We start from the raw sequence: 23,616 nt of genomic DNA, 5'->3' as shown, positions 1-23,616 counted from the left end.
TTGTCATTTCGAAACTGAACCATTTCAGTAAATACTTGGCCACTGATGTTTTTATTGAATCAGTTCAACTAGGGTGGCTACACAGCTCCTGAATTGTATAAAACATTTTTTGTTTGAATATTTCATTTCACCAAAAGCGACTTGTCCATTTGTATTTTAAATAAATCTCTTAGGATAAGATCGTTTTCTCAAAAAGATAATTAGACCCCATCGGTTATTACAAACCAATTCTATTTTTGTATTTTTGGCGATGACAGCCGCTCTTAAGTGGGCTCCTGTTTCAATTTGAGTTGAAGAATTTCCGGCTTCTAGCTTGCACAGACTTATGGGCCAAGGAACTCCCTGTTTCATTTTCACAACGCGCTGTTGCGATTCTCCGTTCCATGACATAGCTTTCGTGTCTTTCTTAGTACTTTCTCAGTCTTAGTGACTTTCTTTGAAACTTTTTCATGACGGATTGAGGAAGCAAGGTCGGAAAACAGTCAAACGTGCCTTCTATTTCCGCGACAGAGGTAAGAACGCATGGTTGTATCAGATTTTTTTTTAATTGAAGGTAAATACTTTTGTTTCGAATTCTTTTAGTTAAAATTTCCTCCTTCGAATGTTTCTCATCTGTCCAAACTTTCTCTAATTTCCGACAATGAAAGACGTTCCTGCAGTTAGGTGACGAGGATTGCTAACTTTTACTTTATTCTAGCGTGTATTAATTGTATTGCCGCTTCGTGTTGCTTATAAACTTATTAATTTGAGCTTGTTTGAACAAGTTACAGCTATCGAATTCACAAAAATTCGCAGGCAATACCTGGCGTTTACCTTGGACAAAATAAGTAACTCGGGAGAGTTAAAGGAATATGCAAATGATATCGATTTGATTCAGTGCAAGCGCTGTTGATCGAAACACTTTCAGTTTCGTTTGCGTGTCATGTGGAGCATGCACACAATCGTGTTTGGCGCTAGCTTTCTTGTCGGGCTCGTGTTTGTATTAACTTAATTTGCTCCCGTATATATGATGCATTTGATCAAAAAGCGATAAACATTTTCAGCGTATTTCATGTGCTTATGTTTATCATTTTATAATTTGAAAGTAATTTTTTCTTTTCGATAGACTGCTTAGATTGTCCTTCCAAACTGTAATGTTATACTGATTTCATTGTTAAATATTAAGACTAGTTGGTTTTTCTTCAAAAGTCAGCTAGTGATTTACTGCAAGCTTCCTTTCAATTAACTGCATTCGAGTTTTATGAATCCATGTCATCAACTGGTAATGATTGATTGGTATCTGAGTAAAGTTTTACCTTTTGTCATCTGCTAATTAATATATGATCAATCAATAATCACATCAACTGAATGTTTCCGATCAATTTTTTTTAATCAAAACTGGTTTAGTTCTGCATGAGGCTGCATGCATCCAAGTGTGTGTTTGGTGATAATTTATGTTATTACATGGCAAGATAGTCATGGGGTAAATATAAAGTTCTGATTGGTTCTTACTTGGTCAGGATTTTTCCACAAAGACCATCATCACACCTTACAGACAATCATAAAACATGTTAATTTAAAGTAAACTAGTTTAGTCCAAGTGACACTGGTGCATTACAATTACCTTGCTTTCTTAAGAGGTACTAGGGAATATTGGCACCATTTCATTGCTATAGTGGTACAACCTTGGGCCAATATTCCTCTGTAAAGCCCTGGCAATCGGTTGATTTTACACTTACAAGCTATTTTGAATTCCAGCACAATTGACTTCCTTGTTACTCTAAGTTTATTGAAAGTTTTTGTACTTGAAGACAGCCAGCAAGGATTATTTGTTATTTAAAAAACAACCAGTCTTGATTACTAGGAGAATTAAAGTTAGCATCAAAACAATGTAAATATAGAATAATTGCAAAAACAATTAGTTAAATATACATATACTGGTAAACCACAAATGTCAGCACCTGTACCAAATTGAAATCCATTTCAGCATACATCAGCATGCATAAATGTATATATATTTCACTGTTTTTCCAGCAATAAGTGTAACAGTTGAACCAACAATCACCTTTACGAATATGGGTGTCAGCTCAGCTGTAGGAAATTGAATTAAAGAAATATATCTTTTATAAGTTTTGACCAGTAATCCCTATTTAAAAATCAGATAAGAGAATTTTTCTTGGGTGCTGTAATTAATTTGTTCCTTATGAGAAAGGATTCAGCATAAACTCTCTCCTCTTGCGGAGACATGGTGTTCTTATGATTAGTGAGGTGGACTCAGGGTCAGGAGGTCTGCATTTGTAACCTGGCCTGTGCTGGACTCAGGATTAAGAGGTCTGGGTTCCAGTCAATGTGTTGTGTTCTTGTGCAAAACACTTTACTCTTACAGTGTCTGTCTCCACCCAGGAGTATAAATGAGTAGCAAAAATTAGTTAGGGAAACCTGATAAAATGCTATGGGGGTGAAGGGGGGGGGGAAGAGGGTGGAATGGACTTGCATCCTGTCCAGGGTTGGGTAGTAATACTCCTAGTTGCTTCATGTTAGGAAACCAGGTTTAAGTAAAGCTCAGGCCCTGGATGGGCCACTTTTCAAATCCAGATGTGACCCAACTACCTACCACTTCTTGGTTTAAATGATTTAAATTGCTACTGTTACAAATTATATAAACTTGAAACACACAGATGTTGATTTTTTCCCAATTTATTTCAGTCAATTGCATAGGAATGTCTTTGGTACGAGGTGAGCTAGGTTCAACTTTGGCTTCATCAGTCATTGTTAAAACATTTTCTATTCCACCAGTTTCAAGAATGTAAGCAGATGTGGAGAATGATATTAGTACACTGCATTACCACTTTAAAGGATATTTGGCCAGTCATGACTCTCTTCTATGATTACAATATGCTGTTCATTGACTGAGAGGATCTATGACATATTTGTTATTTTCTTTCCTCAAAGTTCAAAGCAAGTACACAAAGTTATAATAAGAAAAGACTTTATTTGATCATCATATAACATCCATTTTGTAAGTTTGCATCATAAGTACCATCATCATCATAATCTTTCTATTACATTATGCAACAATCCATTGAAAGTGTCAACTTCCCCCAAGCAACCAATTTCCAGTAGAGTGCAAGTGTTATATCATTGAATATGGAGGTGTTTAATCCTTGACACCCTAACATCAGTATCCATATTCTCCACACTATTCTTTGTATGTTTCTTGTGGTACTGAAAAAGAGAATTCATTTGAAGATCAATGCTTCTAAGGTTGGTGATCATTGGTCACTCTTAGGGTTTAAAGGGTTAAGGTAGTGTATTGTTTGTAAATGTTTAAGTCTACCCTTCCCACCCCTCTTGTTTGTATATCAGAGCATGTGTGTTGTGATGTTGATAATTAAAACAACGTGTTGGATTCCTTTCAAAGGTGTTGTGTACTGTTTGTGTTATAAATCCATAAATACGTTACAGGTTGATAGTGAACTTTCACTAACAAATGGCTGAGAAGAAAAAAGTCTAAAAGGTCTAGGTTTTAAAGCTTGGTCAATTAGTTGAAAGTCAGGTTGCTAATTTTTTTTTTTTTGCATAAAAATTGTCGGGCATTTGAACACATTATTGATTTTGCTTGTGGAATAGAAATTTTAGGAAACCTATCTCCAAAAGTTTAAATGCCCAGGGGTTTGCTTCAAATAGAGTGATGTTAAATTCTCATAATTATTATTACCACTGTTGTCACCCACATTATTAACATCATTATAAATATTAATCTCATCTTCTTTATCATTATTCTTATCATTTATATAATAACTATTTTTCTATAAGTAATATATTGCTTCTGGTTTTTATGATTACAACATTTGGATCTTATTGACTCATTAAAAGGTTGTCTAAATGTATTAAAGGCATTAGACTCTTCTACACTTATAGCGGAGCTCGCAGAGCATAGTCCCATAATTATACAAAATAGTAGTAACCTATCAAGCCGAAAAGATTTGGATGTACAACCGTACAAGGTGCTACTTTTAACATGTGTGGTCAACTGTACCGCAGGCATGCCAATGCCACTGCTTTGTCCAGTAGTCCAGTGGTCAGTGCACTGGGCTCCAAGTCAGACAACCCGGGTTCTAGTCCTGGCCGGGGCAAGGCGTTGAGACGTGCAAGGAAAGAAAAGAAAAAAACAAGCTCTGCTTTTAGGCTTGGCTAAATCTATATATTAATATGCCAACTCTCCCTGATTATCAGGGAGTCTCACAGGCACAGAATGAGGCTCTAATTTTCTTGATTACACTTAGATTGTTTGAAAGTAGGGATTACACTTTCTTCTAAACAACAACAACAACAACAACAACGGCAACAACAACAACCACAACAGCAACTGAGTCTGCTTAGTTGAGCTTTCAACAAAAAAATCTCTCATGAATTTACTGAATGGAGTGTGTCCTGTGAAGGGGGCAGGGAGGGGGGGGGACTGCACACATTCTCTGAGCTTTTCAGGGATGGGTCAAGTCAGGCAGGTGCAAAAGTGGTCACTGGCACAAGAGGAAAAATCTTCAGATTTTAAATCTCCAGATCTTGGCAGCGTTGCTTATACACTAATTAACTACAACCAAAGACTTTGACAAAATTATTTTTTATTTTTTCTTTGCAGCCGCAGCTGATGGTTATAGGAATGAGGGTAATGAGGCCTTCAAGAAAGGAGATTTCATCAATGCTATTCATTTTTACACCAAAGGAATTAAAATGAACTGCAATGAGAAAGAACTGAAGGCCAAACTGCACAACAACAGGGCTATTGCACATTTTAAACTTGGTAAGATGATGAGAGCTTTAATATGCATTTTTTTTTTCTATTTTGAAGCTATTGAGTTGTCAGTAGTAGTTTTCTGAGATGTTATCTGAGTTTTCTGGTGATAATTTTTGATGCATCCCAGAAAAATATACATCTTATTTTAATTGGCCTCTTAAATATACAAAGAAGTAACCTCTTACCCCAGATATCAGTGAGCATTGCAAGTTTTTATCAAAATTATTGTAATGGAGTGGTGCTACATGTATGGCTAATCAGAGATATTTATTTTGATAACAGGAAATCACCAGGATTCACTAGGGGATGCAGAAGCAGCCATTGAGTTAAATCCAACTTTCCTTAAGGCAATTGTGAGAGGTTAGATATGTTAGCTGTGCTATAATAGTAATAATAAAAAATAACTCAACACTCTAAGGTTGAATGAGGAGTTCAATCTTGTCTAAATTAACATTAATTTAGAGGTCTAAACCACCCTGGTGTACATTTGAATCCAGCTCTTGACTGCTATGCAACTACTTTCCATTAATTTTGATGAGAATATTATTTTGAGCTGGATGAAGAACTCAATGGGGAATGCAAAGCAAAATTTCAGCACGAGTATTTTAGTTCCTTAAGCTCACTGAGTGAGGTAGTCACAGGTGTGAGATATGTTAAGTCAATATCTAGCTGTTTTAAAAAGAAGTAAGGATCAGGACTTATGGAACTCTTTAGGTAAGGAATTATTGGTCCCAATTTAAATATTCTTAGAAGTTTCAGTTGTCTTAAAAGCTAAATAAATGTAACTGAAACCTAATAGGACCTGTTTATTCTTTTCCATTCAGTTTTTTTGTTTTGTTTTGTTTTGTTTTGTCTTTTTTTCTTCTGGTCTGTAATGATTTCAATGGTTTCAGGTTCTTTTCTCAGAATTGAGCCACAGTAATAATATGCTTCTTTATGTTGTTGCCCACAGGAGCCACTGCTTGTGTTGAACTGAAGAGATTTGAAGAAGCAATCACTTGGTGTGATAAGGGACTATCTGTATCCTTTGAAGGAATCTTTCATTTTTAACCGTGGGTATAATGGAAAAAGTTTCCATCATTTGATGTTTCAAGGGAGAAATTATGATGGGAACTTGTCAGCTCATATACTTTAAGTGTGTGAGATTAAAAACATAGGAGAAGTTATTACCTCATGACTAATGATATTACTCCTTTTAGCCAATTTGACTTAGTTCTACTATCCATGCCAATAACTGGTACATTATTTTAAATAACCCTTTGATTTCTCAGACCAAATTTGTAATTATCCTTACTGTCAACCATACGATTCTTGTAATGTTAGTACAGAGAATTCAGTATTGCATCAACTAACTATTTTCAAATTGATATATTTTTTTTTACTCTCAACACTGATGTTAAAGCTATATTAATTTAAAAATTGAGCAAGTGCTGCTCAGTTTTTGGAAACTAGGGATTAAATCTAGATATTTCGCGTTAATTTTGAGGCTGCACACAGAAAAAAACATTTTTTTGAAGTGTAGATTTACTTCATAACTGACTTTAAGACTGAATGTTATAAATCATATACCTTTCATGCAAAGCCCTCCTAATGGGCCATTTTATAGTTGTGTAATTAGTTTCCAAGCCTTTGATTTAGCGTGAGACTGAAGGTGACCTTGTTGTGATAGAGACCAGTATCTAGAAACGATAATAACAAAGTAGTTTGCATTTAAAAATCAGCAATGTTTTTATCATAACAAGGTCACCCTTAATCATCGCTCTTGTTCAGAGGCTTAGGAACCAAGCACGCAAATGTTAAAATGGACTATTACATATCAATATGATTAGAAACATAATCTTTTTTGTTTTTTGCACATTTTTAACCCTTAACATAAAAAAGATTGACAAAAACAATAGGATCTTGTTGTCATTAAGACTTCAGTCTCTCAGTGAAGTGGGAGATAAGTCCATGGAGAAAAAAGATCCTATTAGTCATGACCACGGTAGTGCAAGTTCAGGTGATGTCAAGAAAGTCATAGGTCTCTATAATCAGGGAGAAGAAGCCATAGAGTACCTCAACCTATATCTTAAAAAAGCTAAAGAAGTAGGAGACAAGCATGGGGAGGGTAACGCTTATGGCAGTCTTGGCAATGCTTATTTTATTGGGGGTGATTTCAAAAAAGCCATAGAGTACCACAACCTAGATCTTAAAAGAGCTAAAGAAGTAGAAGAAAAGCATGGAGAGGGTAACGCTTATGGCAATCTTGGCAATGCTTATTTTAGTGTGGGTGATTTCAAAAAAGCCATAGAGTACCACAACCTACATCTTAAAATAGCTAAAGAAGTAGGAGACAAGCATGGGGAGGGTGGTGCTTATGGCAATCTTGCCAATGCTTATCACCGTCTGGGTGATTTCAAAAAAGCCATAGAGTACCACAACCTAAATCTTAAAATAGCTAAAGAAGTAGGAGACAAGCATGGGGAGGGTGGTGCTCATGGCAATCTTGGCAATGCTTATTTTAGTCTGGGTGATTTCAAAAAAGCCGTAGAGTACCACAACCTACATCTTAAGATAGCTAAAGAAGTAGGAGACAAGCATGGGGAGGGTGGTGCTTATGGCAATCTTGGCAATGCTTATAACCGTCTGGGTGATTTCAAAAAAGCCATAGAGTACCACAACCTAGATCTTAAAATAGCTAAAGAAGTAGGAGACAAGCTTGGGGAGGTTAACGTCCATGGCAATCTTGGCAATGATTATCACCGTCTGGGTGATTTCAAAAAAGCCATAGAGTACCACAACCTACATCTTAAAATAGCTAAAGAAGTAGGAGACAAGCATGGGGAGGGTGGTGCTTATGGCAATCTTGGCAATGCTTATAACCGTCTGGGTGATTTCAAAAAAGCCATAGAGTACCACAACCTAGATCTTAAAATAGCTAAAGAAGTAGGAGACAAGCATGGGGAGGGTGGTGCTTATGGCAATCTTGGCAATGCTTGTTTTAGTCTGGGTGATTTCAAAAAAGCCGTAGAGTACCACAACCTACATCTTAAGATAGCTAAAGAAGTAGGAGACAAGCATGGGGAGGGTGGTGCTTATGGCGATCTTGGCAATGATTATCACCGTCTGGGTGATTTCAAAAAAGCCATAGAGTACCATAACCTACATCTTAAAAAAGCTAAAGAAGTAGGAGACAAGCATGGTGAGGGTGGTGCTTATGGCAGTCTTGGCAATGCTTATGGCCGTCTGGGTGATTTCAAAAAAGCCATAGAGTACCACAACCTACATCTTAAAATAGCTAAAGAAGTAGGAGACAAGCATGGGGAGGGTAAGGCCTATGGCAATCTTGGCAATGCTTATGGCTGTCTGGGTGATTTCAAAAAAGCCATGGAGTACTACAACCTACATCTTAAAATAGCTAAAGAAGTAAGAGACAAGCATGGGGAGGGTAAGGCCTATGGCAACCTTGGCAATGCTTATTTTAGTCTGGGTGATTCCAAAAAAGCCATAGAGTATCACAACCTACATCTTAAAATAGCTAAAGAAGTAGGAGACAAGCATGGGGAGGGAGGTGCTTATGGCAATCTTGGCAATGCTTATTTTAGTCTGGGTGATTTCAAAAAAGCCATAGAGTACCACAACCTAGATCTTAAAATAGCTAAAGAAGTAGGAGACAAGCATGGGGAGGGTAATGCCCACGGCAATATTGGTTATATGTATCAAACTGAGGGAGATTTGATAAAGGCTAACGAGTCATACAAATTAGCGCTTAAAATTGCTAAAGAGGTCGAAGACAAATCCTTGGAGGCAAGGGCCTACTATTTATTAGGATGCGTTTTTGAGTTGGAGGGTGGACTGCCAAAAGCCGTTGAACATTACCAGGCTAGCATAAACTTATTCAATTCCTTGAGAGTACTTCTAAAATCTAAAGACGAGTGGAAAGTTAACTTTCGAAATCAGTATCAAATGGCGTATACGGGTTTGTGGAGAGTTCTCGTAGAACAAGGTAATATAGATGAAGCCTTATTTGTTGCTGAGAAAGGAAGAGCTCAAGTTCTGTCCGACCTTATGGAATCCAGTTTTTGTGGCGGAGCAAGTCAGCACAAGGCAGGTGATGAAGATTTAGCAGTCACTGCTAAGTCTACATCGATTTGGATGAAACGTTTTTCAAAAGTTTTAAAAAGCGTTCCATCAAACACCATCTTTCAGGCAGTGGACAACGCTGACGTCAATCTTTGGGTTGTGTCCGAAGGAAAACAAGTTCAGTTAAGACAAAGTAAACTCAAAGGTTTTGTTTCAGAGAATAGTGGAGCTAGCCAGTCCTTTGAGTCGTTTATGCTCGGTGTCTATACACAACTTGGTGTTCGTTCCATTTTGAGATGCGAGAATCGATCTTTGGATGCTTTGAGGGAGAGCCCTTCAAAAGTGGATGAGAAACCTAAAGAAGACAACCCTCAACCTGCCATCCAACAAAGCAAATGCTTGAGCACTTTGTATGATAACGTTATAAAGCCGGTGGCTGACCTGATTCAAGGGGATGAGTTAGTCATTATTCCCGATGGACCCCTGTGGCTCGCTCCTTACGCTGCATTGAAGGATGGTAATTCTAAATACCTGTGTGAATCTTTCAGAATCCGACTCGTTCCATCATTAACCAGTCTTAGAGTCCTTGCCGATTGCCCAGATGATTATCACAAAAGCAGTGGTGCGTTACTTGTAGGAGATCCGTGGGTATCCGAGGTTACTAACAGCGAGGGAGAGAAAGTCCTCGAGCAGCTTCCGTTTGCTAAAGAAGAAGTAGAAATAATCGGAAAAATTCTGAATATCACGCCAATCACTGGCAGACAGGCCACCAAACGTGAGGTGTTGAAAAGACTCAGTTCCGTTTCCTTAGTTCACTTTGCGGCACACGGATGTATGGAAACTGGCGAAATTGCTCTTACACCTGACCCAGACCGAACATCTACTTTGTCTACCAAGAAGGAGGATTACATTTTAACGATTCGTGATGTGTTAAATGTTCAACTTCGCGCTAAACTAGTTGTACTTAGTTGCTGCCACAGCGGTCGAGGCGAGATCAAGGCTGAAGGTGTGGTTGGCATTGCGCGCGCTTTTATGGGGGCTGGTGCTCGGTCTGTTGTGGTGTCCCTGTGGGCGATTGATGACAAGGCTACTCTAGAGTTCATGAAATGCTTTTATCGACACCTTGCCGAAAGTAAACCTGCAAGCGAGTCACTGAACCTGGCCATGAGAAGCCTTAGAGAATCAGACCAGTTCCGCGACATCAAACACTGGGCTCCCTTTTTGCTGATTGGAGATGACGTCACTTTTGATTTCATGGCAAAGGAAAGAAAAAATTTGAATACAAACTTGAATAAATGAAAACTTTTTTTTTTCATTTAAAAAAGAATGACGCATGAACTTAGAGGGGTTAAATGTTTCTCTATTTTGGCAAATTTGGCTATTTTTCATTACTTTCTACTTTTTGTTGAATGGAACTCGAGATGTGTAACTTTACTTTGGTGAAGAAATAAAATTTTATTATTTTTTGATCAGTGGAATTGTCTTTTTTTCTTACCCTTACAAATTTAAATGCTCGCGAAGAGAGCGAAATGTAACAAGGCCTCTGTTATGAATGCCTACAGTAGTTGAACGCGAATACGAGATTTTCGTTTTCGTCAAAATGACACTCAGCTCTATTCCTGTATTACAATCAGTTGTATGGACAACAGTTTAAAGGTAATTTTACTTTTACATAACCAGGAGCTTGTCCACTGGGTTTTAATTACCTTTATGCTCTAAGCTCTTCATAAGCGAAGAAACAATTCGTCATTTGCGAAAGTTGGCGAATTTTTCTATTTCCAAAACTTAGATTTGCAAAATTTGCAGCCATATGTTGATAAAACTTGATGATTTTTCTACATCATAAATCACTTTGTTACAAATTAAGATTTTCTTCACAAGAAAAATTAATTAATATTTTTTTAATCCGTTTTAATGCAATCTAATTCTATCAGTGCCAAGATTGCCATTCTAAGCCTAATTTGAAGAAGTAAACATCAAAGATGATGTTGTTGAATTCACTGACCATATGTTAGAGACATAAGACCTACTTTTCGTCGTGTAGCCAGCCTCTAGTCCCGTAGGCCCGGCCCACTTGACTTTTATAATATGACTCTTTCAAATGTTGAAACGAAAATCGAAATTTCTCAGAGAACAGGCCGACAACAGGTCAAAAGGCTGGTTATCAAATGAGTTTGGTCAATTTTAGTCGGTTTTATCAAACACTGATCTGTTTGCTTTAAGGAACCAATAGAGAGAGGTTAAAAATTGTCCATGTAATCTAAACCAGGAAACAGCGACGCAGAGTTCACTATAACTGAAGTTTCCATAGCTGTGACTTTTAATGTATGTGACATGGAATTTGTTGTTTTTAGTAGGAAATTTTTTACGCCCATAACTTAGAGAAGCAGTTAAAGTAAGCCATGTAGTCCTCGTTAGGAATTATTTTGGTGAAAAGGTTCATGAATTAATGTAAACCAAGTCTGTAGTTGAAAAGGTTCAGGCCTCAGGATGAAACTTTTAATTTTTGAAAATTACCTGTCGAAACTTTTTTCTTTGCTTTAAATTTACCTTGGCACAATTTGAAGATTTTTTTTCAGTTTTAAGAACTTATACTTAGGTATTTAGAGCACGCTTTGTAATTAGAGCCCGTTATGTGTATTTCGTGTGAAGTGTTTTGATGCTATTTTTATTTAAAGTTGAAGATAATTGTTCATTTACCTTAGTTTATATGAAGTCATGAACTCCCAAGTTCTGAAGAAAAATTCTCCCAACTGATATGAGTGTTTCTTTTTGTTGCTTATTCCGAGAACTCGATGTAACATCACGTTTCTAGTAAAAAAAACTATCCCCCAGTTTGATATTCTCGAATTCTTTTTGACACCATGTTTGTCGTTGTATTAATACTGTTTCGGAGAGTTTAAATTATGATCAGTCTTGGGAGTAATTGGGTTCATTATTGTGTCTCCGTTTAGCGCGTATTTTACTTAATGCCTCAAATAATTCTTTGTGTAAGAGACATGTTCAGTGTATTAAATACAAAAACTGCGTTGATTTTCATTATCTGTCTCTATATTCTAAGGATTCACGTTCCGTCGATTATTCGACTCCATGTGTCCTTACATCGTAGAATAAACTCGAATACGCACGCTTATATGTCCCTTAAATAGCACTATACATCCCTCTACTGCAACTGTTATCATTATACAGCACAATACAATATTATACCCCTGAGTAGCTCTGTAAATCCGTAAAATGCAGTAACTATACAGCACGTCACAACAATATGTACCCCTAAATAGCCATATGCTTCCCTCTACCGCATTTTACATCACCAAACAGCGCTATATGAAGAATTTCTCCAATTTGGCGCGAAAATAGTTTTGGATATTTGTCTGCGGACATTGTTTGTTCCAAGATGCGAAAACTGTGAGCGAGGGACAGATAACGTCCGAGGAAAAATATCCGTGCATATTTTCGCGCAAAGTAGAGGCTATTGTGTTTTATATCCTTCAAATATTTTGCAACGCACTTGAAAAATGTTTATGAACAGCTTACTTAGTTCAATTAATAAAGGGAGTAATAAAGAGCGTTAGCCCTTCATTAGAGCGATTGCAAAGGGCTAGCGCTCGAAACGTGAGCTTTCAATTTACGAAATCAACTCATGATAAGACTAATTTATCCTGAATTGAATGAAGTTTGAAATGAAGACTTATCGTGGTGGACGTAAGGTTTGCAAATTTGGGAATATCGCTTGGGTTATATTCTCGGATATCACCCAGTTTTAGCTGGGGGATTTTCAGTCACTTGCTGCGTTTATACCAATCGCGCGCGAGCAAAAAAAATTGATGGGTCACAAACAGCGATATGTAACCCTAGATAGCTCTATACTGCCCTCTTCTGCAGTTTACATCACTATACAGCGCTATACAACAATATGTACCCGTAAGTAGCCTTGATCGGCATAATAGAATACATCGAAATGTTCCAGCCTCACGGGCCATGTTTTATGTCTCTCTCCAAGGTTCCTCAAATACTCGATGAAAACCTCTGCGTCGTATAAAGAAAACGCAGCATTTTCCAATGCATTCATGACTCGTCTGACGTGAAGATACAGAGATCGAGAGTTGATTACGGCTTCAAGTTTCAAACTCTTAAAGGGGGGAAGTATGTCTTGAAATCTTGGCTTGGACTCAAAAAGTCTAAAACAAAATCATTCATGAACGTTGTTATCAATTCTGAATAATTGAAATTCGATTCACGTTTACTTTAGCTAATAAATTTTACTCCCATTTTGCCACAATATCCACAATAAGACACACGCACACACGTATCTCAGTTCTAAAAATAAAAAGATACATGACAGGGTTGACTCAAGAGTACAATTGGTATGGAGGCTCCGGGTAATGGGCTCCTGCCAATATATTAATTTTATTCACCGGCGACTTCAGCGGAGAAACCTGGAGGACGGATGCGTAACTCGGAAGTATGAACAATACTTTTCCATTATTTTCTGATGACGTCTCTAGTGCACGCAAATCTAATAAAAGGACTGTTAAAGGGCTATGAAACTCAGACTCAAATGTTTACTCTACGTTCCAGTTGATAACAGCCTTTAATGTACCTAACAAATTTTCTTAATAGCAACATTGAACATCTAAAATTGTCGAAAGCTGCGACATTCGGATATGAATTACAAGTTCTTTGAGGTTATAATTCAGGTCGGCAAGTAGTTTTTCTTTGAGGTAGAGGTTCAACTTCTGCCTGAAAGAAAAATTACTTCTCATCTGCCGACCTGAATTCTCACCACTCAATAAACGTAATGAACTCGTGTGCTCATGCCCCCACAGAAACAAAGCGTTACTGCGTAGCAATTGAACAAATAATTTTAACTTACCGCCACGCCTATAATGCAAATTTGTAAAGTGTATAAACGATGGTTTATATACTTTACAAATATAGATATATCTTTAACTATCTAACTATCTATCTATCTATATATATATAAATGTGGGGGTAGAGTCTACCTTGGCATAAAGTGCTCAATTCTGTAGTAGCAGAGCTAAGTATACATAAGTTAAAGAATTAAAGAGGACGCATCGATTCTCTGTGACTCTAAGTTTCGCGCCTAAGCGCTCGTCAGACAGAACTTTTTACTTGTGTATACAAATATATGTATACATATATTTATTTATATAATAAGCTCATTTATGAACGCATTCTGATTGGTTCTCACCTATGATCTATTGGAGGACAGACGTATAGATGACGTCATTTTTAGAACTTTTTTCCGTCTATTTTAATTCTTTATTATATAAACAAATAGATTCCAAGTTGCCGTGCGTCTGTTCAGTAATAGATCACAGAGGACGTCAAAATGTGGCAAGAACATCAGTGACACACTCGGCTGCGCCTCGTGCACCACTTTTTTGCATTTTGACGTCATCTGTGATCTATTACTAAACAGACGCACGGCAACGTGGAATCTATTTGTTATATATATATATATATATATATATATATACTTACCTCCATCCTAGCATCCTAGCATCAGCACTGCACTGATGAGGCCCAGAAGGCCGAAACAGTACTGTCTGCAGTTAGTTATATATATATATATATATATATATATATATATATATATATATATATATATAACTGCATATATATATATATATCGCTCCTCCTGGGGCATAGGCCGTCAGCAACAGTCCGCCAGAGATCTCTGTTCTGGCCATCCTTTCTACCTGGATCCATGAGTGGCTGGTCTTTCTGATGTCAACCTCGAGGTCACGATGACAGGTGTTCCTTAGTCGCCCTCTCTTTCTATTATCCCGAAGATTTCAGTGGAGGTGAATTTTTGGTAACGCACTCTTCTTTGAACTTTTCACACATATATTTGTAGTTCCGACAATTTGAGCAAATCATTTTGGTGATGTAAAGGGAAAATCTTGCTATTGATGATTTAGCGGTTTTATAATTATTTGGTTTTTGCTATTTTCTTTTCACCTTATAAGAATCTATTAAATAACCTCGGCACCTAGTGACGTTTTGCTCATTTTTCCCCTAAAACAGAAAAATAAAAACGAGACAGGAAATTGCTGCTGAGTTTCCAGTTCTTAACGGCGGGTTATTCGTATCACAATTTCTCAGTGTGAGACAGGACCGCCAGTGATGAATTCCGCTAATTTGCGAAAAGTAAGCTAATTGATAATGACATAGTCTTCCCGAAGGTTTAGCAGTCTACAGTCTTCAGCTTATTTCAAAGCAGTTCCGAATATTTAAGCTTTCGGAAGCGAAAAGATACCTTAAATTCGACTGTTCTGTAGAGGAAATTTCATTCTTAATTTACGTATTAGATGTAAGGTTAGTTCTGAGGGGTGTGGGATAAAAAATAATTTGGTCAATTAGTGGGTACTAGGGGAGGGGAGTCAGATCAGACACAAATTACAAAGGAATTGGGTCTTATTCATGTTTTTGATCGCCTCTCTATTTTACGAGGGAAAGCAAATCGATTTGAGATTTTAAATCTGATCGACTCCTAGCTGGAATGTTTTCTGAAGCCCCCCCCCCCTCCCCTCCCTCCTCTATTAAAAGAGTAATGCTGAAGAGAGAGTCAATTTTGTCGCCATGTCACAGTTTTAAAATTGAGTTGAGGACAACGTAATTAAGTGAACTCAAGGTTAGGAACACCTTGTTAATTGCTGGCTGATAGAAATTGTTTACTTTTCATTTACTGTGTAAAAAAGAGTGAATTGAACACCGTCCGATAAAGAAATAAGACACAAATTACATTGAATATAATCAGGAATGGGCTCCTGATATAATGAGGTACACTAAGGTATATAGACAGAGAAGTTATAGTAGCTGAAATATTCATTACTGCTAGAGTAACAATTCAACTTTTTTGGCTCATTTGAATACTTGCTGTGTTATTGAAGACGAAGGGCAAATATAGCTAGTAAGTGAGAGGAAATTTAACTCTTTTTGTTTATTTTTTCACGCCTAGACTTGGCATGAATACCTGTATTTTCTCACGTTCTCTCAAAAATAAAAAGATCAGTTTGTTGATTCTGTATTAAAACCCTGGTCTTTTGCATGGTCTTGAACTGCATCCAGCTACAGCCAGAGAGAAAACGAACGGATGTAATTCGCCGCGAAGAAAGGAAATCATATTGAACACATAGGTGTATCCGGTAAGGACTTATTTTTCTTCAGGTTTCACCATAGTCAAACAAGTGATGTTTTATCTCCTTTCATATGCTTTTAAAACTTAATTCGTCATCTGCCTTTCATGGGCTTATTAGCGACTGACCAAGCTAACAGATTCTTAAAAAGCGATTTACATGTTATGTGTCTTCCTCTTATCCGATCCTGTTGGCTATCAACAAAAATACCATATTAATCAAGTTATTTTACCCCTATGAGGGAGACGCGATGGCGTAATTGTTAGTGCGCTGGACTCCGGGTCATGAGGTCTGGGTTCGAGACCTGGCCAGATCATTGTGTGGTGTTCTTGGTTTGTCGGTCGGGATTAAGAAATAATAGTAAAATAATAAAGTAAGATGAGATCGTAGCTATTCTGAGTCACTATGACCTGAGGTGGCAAAAGTCATCTGTTTGTGCTAATGTCATTACTTTAATGGAAGATATTCTTCTATTGTTGCCAGGTTGAAAATATTTTTTTGAAAAATAAAGCAATATTTTTCTGAATTCAAAATCATTCCCATACATCTTAATTTTTAGTTCAGTATGTCCTGAATTTGTAAGGATACTTCAAGGAATGGCAACAAAGTCCACAGTTGTCCCTCTCCTGCTTCCTGGCCCTGCTCCTCCCCCTCAGTGGCCTGCAGGCGGAAGTGACTGGTATGGTGGAGACGAATGTCCTTGATAATCAACTGCAAACAAGACAAGTGGAGATGCCCACTCTTGTAGGTGCAGTAAAAGATAGTGGTGTCGTTGATGATACACTCGAGGAAGGTGAACAGCAACAAGAAACCATTTCCAGGGAAGGTGAACAAATTGGTAAACGCGAGATCGCTAAGGTGTTTTGCGATCGTTGTAGCCAGACGAGACTGCGTTCACAATCTATCTCTAAGGAAGCAGAAAGTTTGAATTCACATTTCTAATTCCAAGTGAGTAGAAAACGAGCGGAAATGTTTTAAACTAATTTTACAAAGCTATTGTTCATTGAACTGAGCTACGCTGACAGTCTCCTTCATAGAAGAAAGCAGTTTAAAACTTTAGCATGGAGGTTACGCATACTCTTTTCTGGGAACTAGGAAGGAGCGCCAAGGAATACTTTTTAGTTGATTGATGTACGTCTTCACTAAACATTTTTTGCGGCTCATGTCATATTAATTAATGTTCGCCTCTCCTTTCCAGATTTTCGTTATCAACGCATATATGCCACCTTCAAAGGATTCTTTACAAAACGATGTAATCTAGTAGAGTATCTCTATCTAATCCGAAGAGCTAATGATAATTCTATCACTCCAAAAGACTTAAACCCTTTAACTCCCAAGATCTGATTGTTAATTCTCCTCTCTCGCTGCCATTTCCTTTTAATGAGCTGTTCAATCAATTGATTTATGCATGCGGTATTTCATTTTCGTCAAACGCTTAAACGTTAATTCATATCATCAAATTTCTTTCAAACAAAGAACACAAATCAAGAAGAAAACGGCTTTATATGGAACATAAACTCGATAGACTGGAAAAAATGTAAAATAATAAAAAAAAATGTAAAAATAATAAAAATTAGGTACAGCTAACCAGATCGTATGAAAGTGAGAGAATAATGTTATGTGAAGCGCTCGAGAAGTATTTTAGTAATGTTAAGGTATGTGCATACGAAGTATGCTGAGTTTTTGGGAGATTTCTACTCCAAGCGCAGTCTATTAAGAATATTTTGGTTGCTTTTGGCCTCGCACCAGCTGCAGGCATTGTAATTAACAACGCATGAATAAATGGGTTTAGTTTCTAAGGAAATTGTGGTGCTGCGTTGGTGAGGGGTACAACGAGACAATTTGGTTTTATAATCCAACTACACAAGGTAGAGTTCAAATAACGCGAAAATATGTATATACCACATGTGTGCAGTTGGTTATTTTGTACTGTAAAAAAATCTGTTTAACCGGTCGGCTACGCATGCTGCGCTTCTCTATCCACTTTGCTTTTCCCGCCTTATGAGAAATGAGCAGAAAGACTTGGCGGAAAAAAAAAGCAGTTGGATCATAAATAACCTAGTAGACTATTCATTGGTGTGTAGTATTGCCTAGTATTTTCACTCCTTGTTTGAATTCGACGAGCCTGTGGGGGAAGTCAAAATATGGCACAGCTCCTAAAAATACTCAGGTATGTCACCGCCAGATAAAGAAAATCCGAAAAATCACCTTGAATCTTATTTCGCAAGATGAGCATCTCACAGCTGGAGCTTGGGCTGCCTGTGGTGTGAGTTCAGATAAGTTAAGTTTTTTTTTCTCTCAAGGTGAAGTAACGGGATATTTTCGTCCGTCTGAAAGTCATGCTCTTTTTTTGTTACATGCCTAACAACTCACGCTCCATAACGTACCATTAAAACAATGTCCGAAGTCCGCTAGAACATACCCAATCATTGCACTACACGAACATTAGTCAATTTTTTACGTGCTTGAATTGTATTCCACCAACCAAATTCACATCTACGCGCGCCCGGGTATTATTCACTATTCATGACTCATTTCCTCGGGAAAGTTAACAATGTATCATCAACTTTTGGTTTTCCTGAGAATGTCACGCAATGGTAAAAACATCAGTATGGTCGTGAAACAAAAAGTGAGTCATTTGCATCCTGTCGCGGTCGAGTGAACATCTTTGGTGGCAGCGAGAAATTTTTAATGCTGGCCATCCCCAGCTCGAAGCGTTGCTTCTAAGTTATCACGAGCTAAATTTCAGAGGAGTAAAATCAAAATATTCCTACGTCGTGAGATCACTAGGAAAAGAGTACCCTCTCGACACCGTTCTTTTTATAAGTCACCTTCTGAAGAACTCATCAAAATATCTTCGGTCTTGCAAAATTTTACAAATTTAACAGGTTCTTAAGGACGAATTCCACGCTCCGTCGTTGACGAAACGTCGTTTTAAGGTAAGCTCTGAAATAATTAATTAGACCAAGTGGATTTTTGTCTCACTCACTCGCAGTGTTCCATCAATAACATTGCCAGTTTGTATGAACAAAGAAAAACTTTTTACATTGTAAAATAAAGACAATCCGGTATGAGGCGTGGGGTCTTGGTTTCATATGGTTTCGTATGGGTCTTTCAGCAAAGTGAGCCGGCAACAAGACAGTAGACCATATGATCGCAGACAAGAGCAAGTTATGAAAATGTTATCGATCTAAAGTGCTGTGTCCCTGCTTACTCTATTTTTTTAGAAGAATATTTAGTGAGAACCGAGACAACTGAGTGTTACGAGATAATCCGAAGCCTTTTTCCTTTTTATTTTGATTATAAACTACCGTCTACGTGTTACATCCTGTTCGCATTATAGAAATTGAAAGAGGAAACAGTTGTCACAAACATATGTTTCGAGGGGAAGATGTAAAAAGCTCCTTGCTTATTAAATGATACAAAACTTGGCAGGTATTTTCAGTCAGAGAAAAATTTAAGGTGACAAATCAAAGTACGAATTCTTGAACACATTATTTGACTTCTTTTCAAAAAATGTAGGTTTAATTAAGAACACAGCGTAACTGAATATTTATCAGCACACCTGTGGAAAATGAAAATAAGCTGAAATCCAGCTCGTACATAGATTTTGGAATAAATGATCGTCGTCTCCCTTTTTTTTGTCCTACATAAATTAACGAGTAAATCACATGCTCCTCGTTCTTGTTCGTCATAACTCGAGTCGAAAATTTTACGAAAATTTGAAATGAGAATACGTAATTGCATTTGTTTGTTCCACATAAAATCATGAGTGCACCACGTGCTACCCGTTCGAGTTTTTCATTGAAGGCATTTTGGGTAGCGAATATTTATCTATTAGTTTAGTTTGAAATGACAAAAGGATATAGTCTAATATGAAAGAAAGAAAACATTACTATTAATCCGAGTCATTACGTTAGTGCCATAACTCCTGACTGTGGTGTACTCAAAGTTCTAGGGAGCATGCCCGAAGGTGTTAGGCTGAAAAAACAACATGGCGCGATCGGTAAGATGTAAAGATCGTGTAGATTATTATTGCGTCTAAAGGCAAAAGGAAATATAAACCTGGGGTTAAATTGTATCAAGTGTAAAGACTTGTCAGCAAGCGGAAATCGTCGAGCAAGTTTCGCGTATTATCATTATAATTGTGCAGAGTTGCAAACAGTGGACTGCTGATTTTATGACGAGCGTATTTGCGTGTACACTATAACAAATCCCGTTTGAATTACCTACCTTAAAATGCCTGGCTAAATTTCTAAAGTGGCTACCAAAACAACGAAAAAAAGTGCCGATGAGGCGAGCGTTTTGTATATTTTTCGCCTTGTTGTGACACATCCTTAGTGAAAATATTTGAAGGATCTTTAATGATCCCACAAGATCTTTATGAGAACCTTTAAAGATCTTCAAAATTCTTGCTTAGATCTTCAAGGATCTTTCATTTTCTTGCCAGGATCTTCAAGGATCTTCAAAGTTCTTGTCAAGATCTTAGAGGATCTTTCATTTTCTTGCCAAGATCTTTAAGGATCTTTCATTTTCCTGTCAATATCCTTCGGATCTCCAAAGATCTTGACAAGAACTTTATAGATCCTTTAAAGATCTTTGAAAATTCTTTGAGGATCTTAAAAATTCTTGTTAAGATCTTTGATAATCTCTCGTTTTCTTGCCAAGATCTTCAAGGATCTTTTATTTTCCTGCCAAGATCCTGAACGATCTTCCTGCTTCCTGCCATCTGGCGGGACGCGTAATTAAGCACACAGTGGTAAAGGGCCCTTCCGTAGTAGCTACAAGACGCTGACAAAACTTTTTTCTAATCACCGAAAATAACATCAAAATTTGTGCTTGCTAAATTTCAAGTGTGCTGCACGTATCAGCACCCCCCGGAGGAACCCCTATATATAAGAGGGCGAGGATGCGCGCCAGGAATTTCGAAAACGACCCCTATAAAATTATAAAAGGTACCTGAGTCTTATCCGTGTGGGAGTGGAAACAACTGATATCTACCCCTATAAAGTACCAATTTAAACACAAAAAAATTGAAAAATCCCAAAAATAAGAACTTCTTTATCGATGTGTTCTAGAGGCTCAAGTCAGATCATTAAAATCGTCCCAGTGCTTATTAAATGCTTATTTCAGGTATTTTATTGAGCGAAAAACATCCTAAAAGGTACCAGCTAGGTCTCTGGCAGTCCACTAAAGTTTGAGACTCCATAAAAGGTACCAGATCACTGAATTTGACCCCTGAAAGGTACGACAAGCATCCTCACCCATTTCCGATCGCCTCCTCCCCCACCTTCCCCACCAATCCTGTCAGCACCTAAAAACAAAAGATGTGATTTGCCAACTACGAGCTGTCAGTCTCACCTCGTAAAATTCACATAAACTGGCTATTTACTGATAAAAACTTTAGGCACTGATCTGTCAAATTTCTATGCTGACAAAATCTGTCCTGCTTCGAGGCAGGACGGCTGTACTTTTGTTTTGTTTTGTTCGTCTTGACATAATTTGGTAGGGATTAAAATAACTGTACGTCTGCATTTGTTAAACAGACTATTCAAGTGCATCCAGAACTCGATGTGTGCACTTCTAGTGCATTAAGTATTCTTTTGTAACATAGCCAAAGATCTTGCGATGTCTACTGTTCAAGCCTTTTTCTCTTTTCAAAGAGGCATCAGAATTATTTTCATGTCAAATATGCAGTAAACTGCTTGCGTGTCATCCTTTGTTTTCAAGGTGTCCGATCAGGTATGACTGAAAATGTGTTGCCAGCGACTATAAAATATACATGGTGTGCCAACTTATCGCCACCTTTTATTGGCATATCGAGGCACACTCTTACCTAATTTATTTATGATTTTATAAGACCAATAAGCTGTTTTGGTCATTATATTACGCTTGGATATTACTTTTTGCCGGGAGCCCAGGTTTTACGTTGTGTTTTCCCCTATCCCAGTTATATCAGAAGCTAGTCACGCAATAATTGATACCAACGAAAATGACCCTGTATGAAGATTTTTGAGATCAAAATCAGTATCTGGGCAACTGCCCACCTACCCTTCCCCTAACTCAACAACAGGTCTTATAAAATCATAAATAAATTAGGCAAGAGTTTGCCTCGATAGCCAATAAAAGGTGGCGATAAGTTGGCACACCATGTATATTTTATAGTCGCTGGCAAGAAAATTTTTCCGGACTTTGAGTTCGTCTCACGATAGAACAACGCAATAACACAAAAAAATTTTTACAGTAACTTTATAACCATCCTTTTGTCTTATAAAAGCTAGAAGCTCAGTAGATTCTGTCGTATCGGTCATTGTTAAAACTGTCTTTGTTTTGATGCTACTTTTCGACATAGAAAAAGTATGTAGGACAAAAATATTCGCCAAAAAAGAAATATTTTTTTTCCAGCCTCAATAATCTCAGGGGGTTAAGTTAGGATGATAAAACAGAGGATTATGCCGACAGAAATAATGGAGGTCAAGTAAATTCGTTACATGAGGTCACACAACTCGGGTAATATTCAGAGTGAAAATTTGGATATTTGAGCGGTCGAACGAAAAAAATCATTTCTCAAAAACTAAAATATATTTTCACAAAAAAAAATACACCACAATTATTAGGACATATTGGGATACAAAATATGAAAGTAGAAGAGAAAACGAATTTGGGCGACTTACCGCTGTTTGTATGATGCATGTTGACATTAGCTCTTAATTGGTTTCTGATTTTGTGTCCATGTATCCCTCCCATTCTCAGAAGGGAAAAAATATTTATTTTGCAACTGGGTAATATGTTGAACTGATGTTTACAACCATTTTCATTCACCTTTTTTTCAGGCCAGGATGACTTAAAAGAACAACTTTTTAAGAAGCATCAGTCTTCTTACAGTTGCTATGGCTACAGGAAGAAGTTCAATTAAAGTTCCATGTGAAAATGAAGACTTACCTGACAGAGAAAATGCACCAGATTTTGACGAGGACACTTTACGAGGTGAGCTAGGTTCAACTTCGGCTTCAGTAATTGTTAGAACAATTTCTATTCGATAAGTTTCAAGAATGCAAGCAGATGTGGAATAGGATATATACACTGTATGACCACTTCAAAGAATATTTGGCCAGTCATGACTCTCTTCTATGATTACAATATGCTGTTCATTGAGAAGATCTATGACACAGAAACTTTTGCTATTTTCTTTTCTAACAGTTCAAAGCACTAACACAAAGTTATAATAAGTTAAGACTTTATTTGATCATCATATAACATCCATTGTAAGTTTGCATCATAGGTACCATCATCATCATCACCATAATCTTTCTATTTTAATGAAACATAATCACTTTGAAACCTTCAACATTCCCTCCTTTCTCCTCGAGCAACTCACAGGCATTTGATTTTCATCCAAGCCAAAGACAAAGAGCATGGGGGGGGGGGGGGAGGGGGTTTAACCCTGCCTGCCTGGCGTTAGGGAATTTGAATAAAAACTGTCACATTTAATTTCCAGTAGAGTACAAGTGTTAATTATTATTGAATATGGAGGTGTTTAAGGCAGATAGTGCACTTTCACTAACAAATGCCTCAGAAGAAATAAGGCTTGAAGGTCTAGGTTTTAAAGCT

The 23,616-nt window shown here is 37.4% G+C and overlaps 2 protein-coding genes across 2 annotated transcripts in view; both read left to right on the top strand.

Moving 5' to 3' along the window:
• Positions 1 to 283: 283 nt before the first annotated feature.
• Positions 284 to 23,616, top strand: part of LOC113681797 (uncharacterized) — a 53,602-nt gene continuing 30,269 nt past the window's right edge. Inside the window, exon 1 of the mRNA XM_089194459.1 lies at positions 284 to 512. The gene's annotated coding sequence lies outside the window, so the exon portion shown is untranslated. The remainder of the gene's footprint in view (positions 513 to 23,616) is intronic.
• On the top strand, positions 4,597 to 11,862 carry LOC149034658 (uncharacterized). Its single transcript, XM_089194341.1, has 4 exons — positions 4,597 to 4,783; positions 5,060 to 5,137; positions 5,730 to 5,797; positions 6,659 to 11,862. The coding sequence occupies exons 1-4, from the start codon at positions 4,714 to 4,716 to the stop codon at positions 10,136 to 10,138; spliced, it is 3,696 nt and encodes a 1,231-aa protein (XP_089050467.1). The 5' UTR covers positions 4,597 to 4,713; the 3' UTR covers positions 10,139 to 11,862.

This window comes from Pocillopora damicornis, chromosome 14 (assembly GCF_964200805.1).
Source record: "Pocillopora damicornis chromosome 14, jaPocDami1.2, whole genome shotgun sequence".
Taxonomy (NCBI): Eukaryota; Metazoa; Cnidaria; class Anthozoa; order Scleractinia; family Pocilloporidae; genus Pocillopora; species Pocillopora damicornis.
Note: the sequence above shows the minus strand (reverse complement) of the source record. Positions and strands in the feature narration are given on the sequence as shown.

Excerpts from the sequence above, each read along its gene's own strand:
- LOC149034658 (XM_089194341.1), top strand. The coding sequence starts at position 4,714 with ATGAACTGCAATGAGAAAGAACTGAAGGCCAAACTGCACAACAACAGG. Across the intron at positions 4,784-5,059 it reads TATTGCACATTTTAAACTTG|GAAATCACCAGGATTCACTA; the intron begins GTAAGATGATGA and ends TTTTGATAACAG. Across the intron at positions 5,138-5,729 it reads CCTTAAGGCAATTGTGAGAG|GAGCCACTGCTTGTGTTGAA; the intron begins GTTAGATATGTT and ends TGTTGCCCACAG.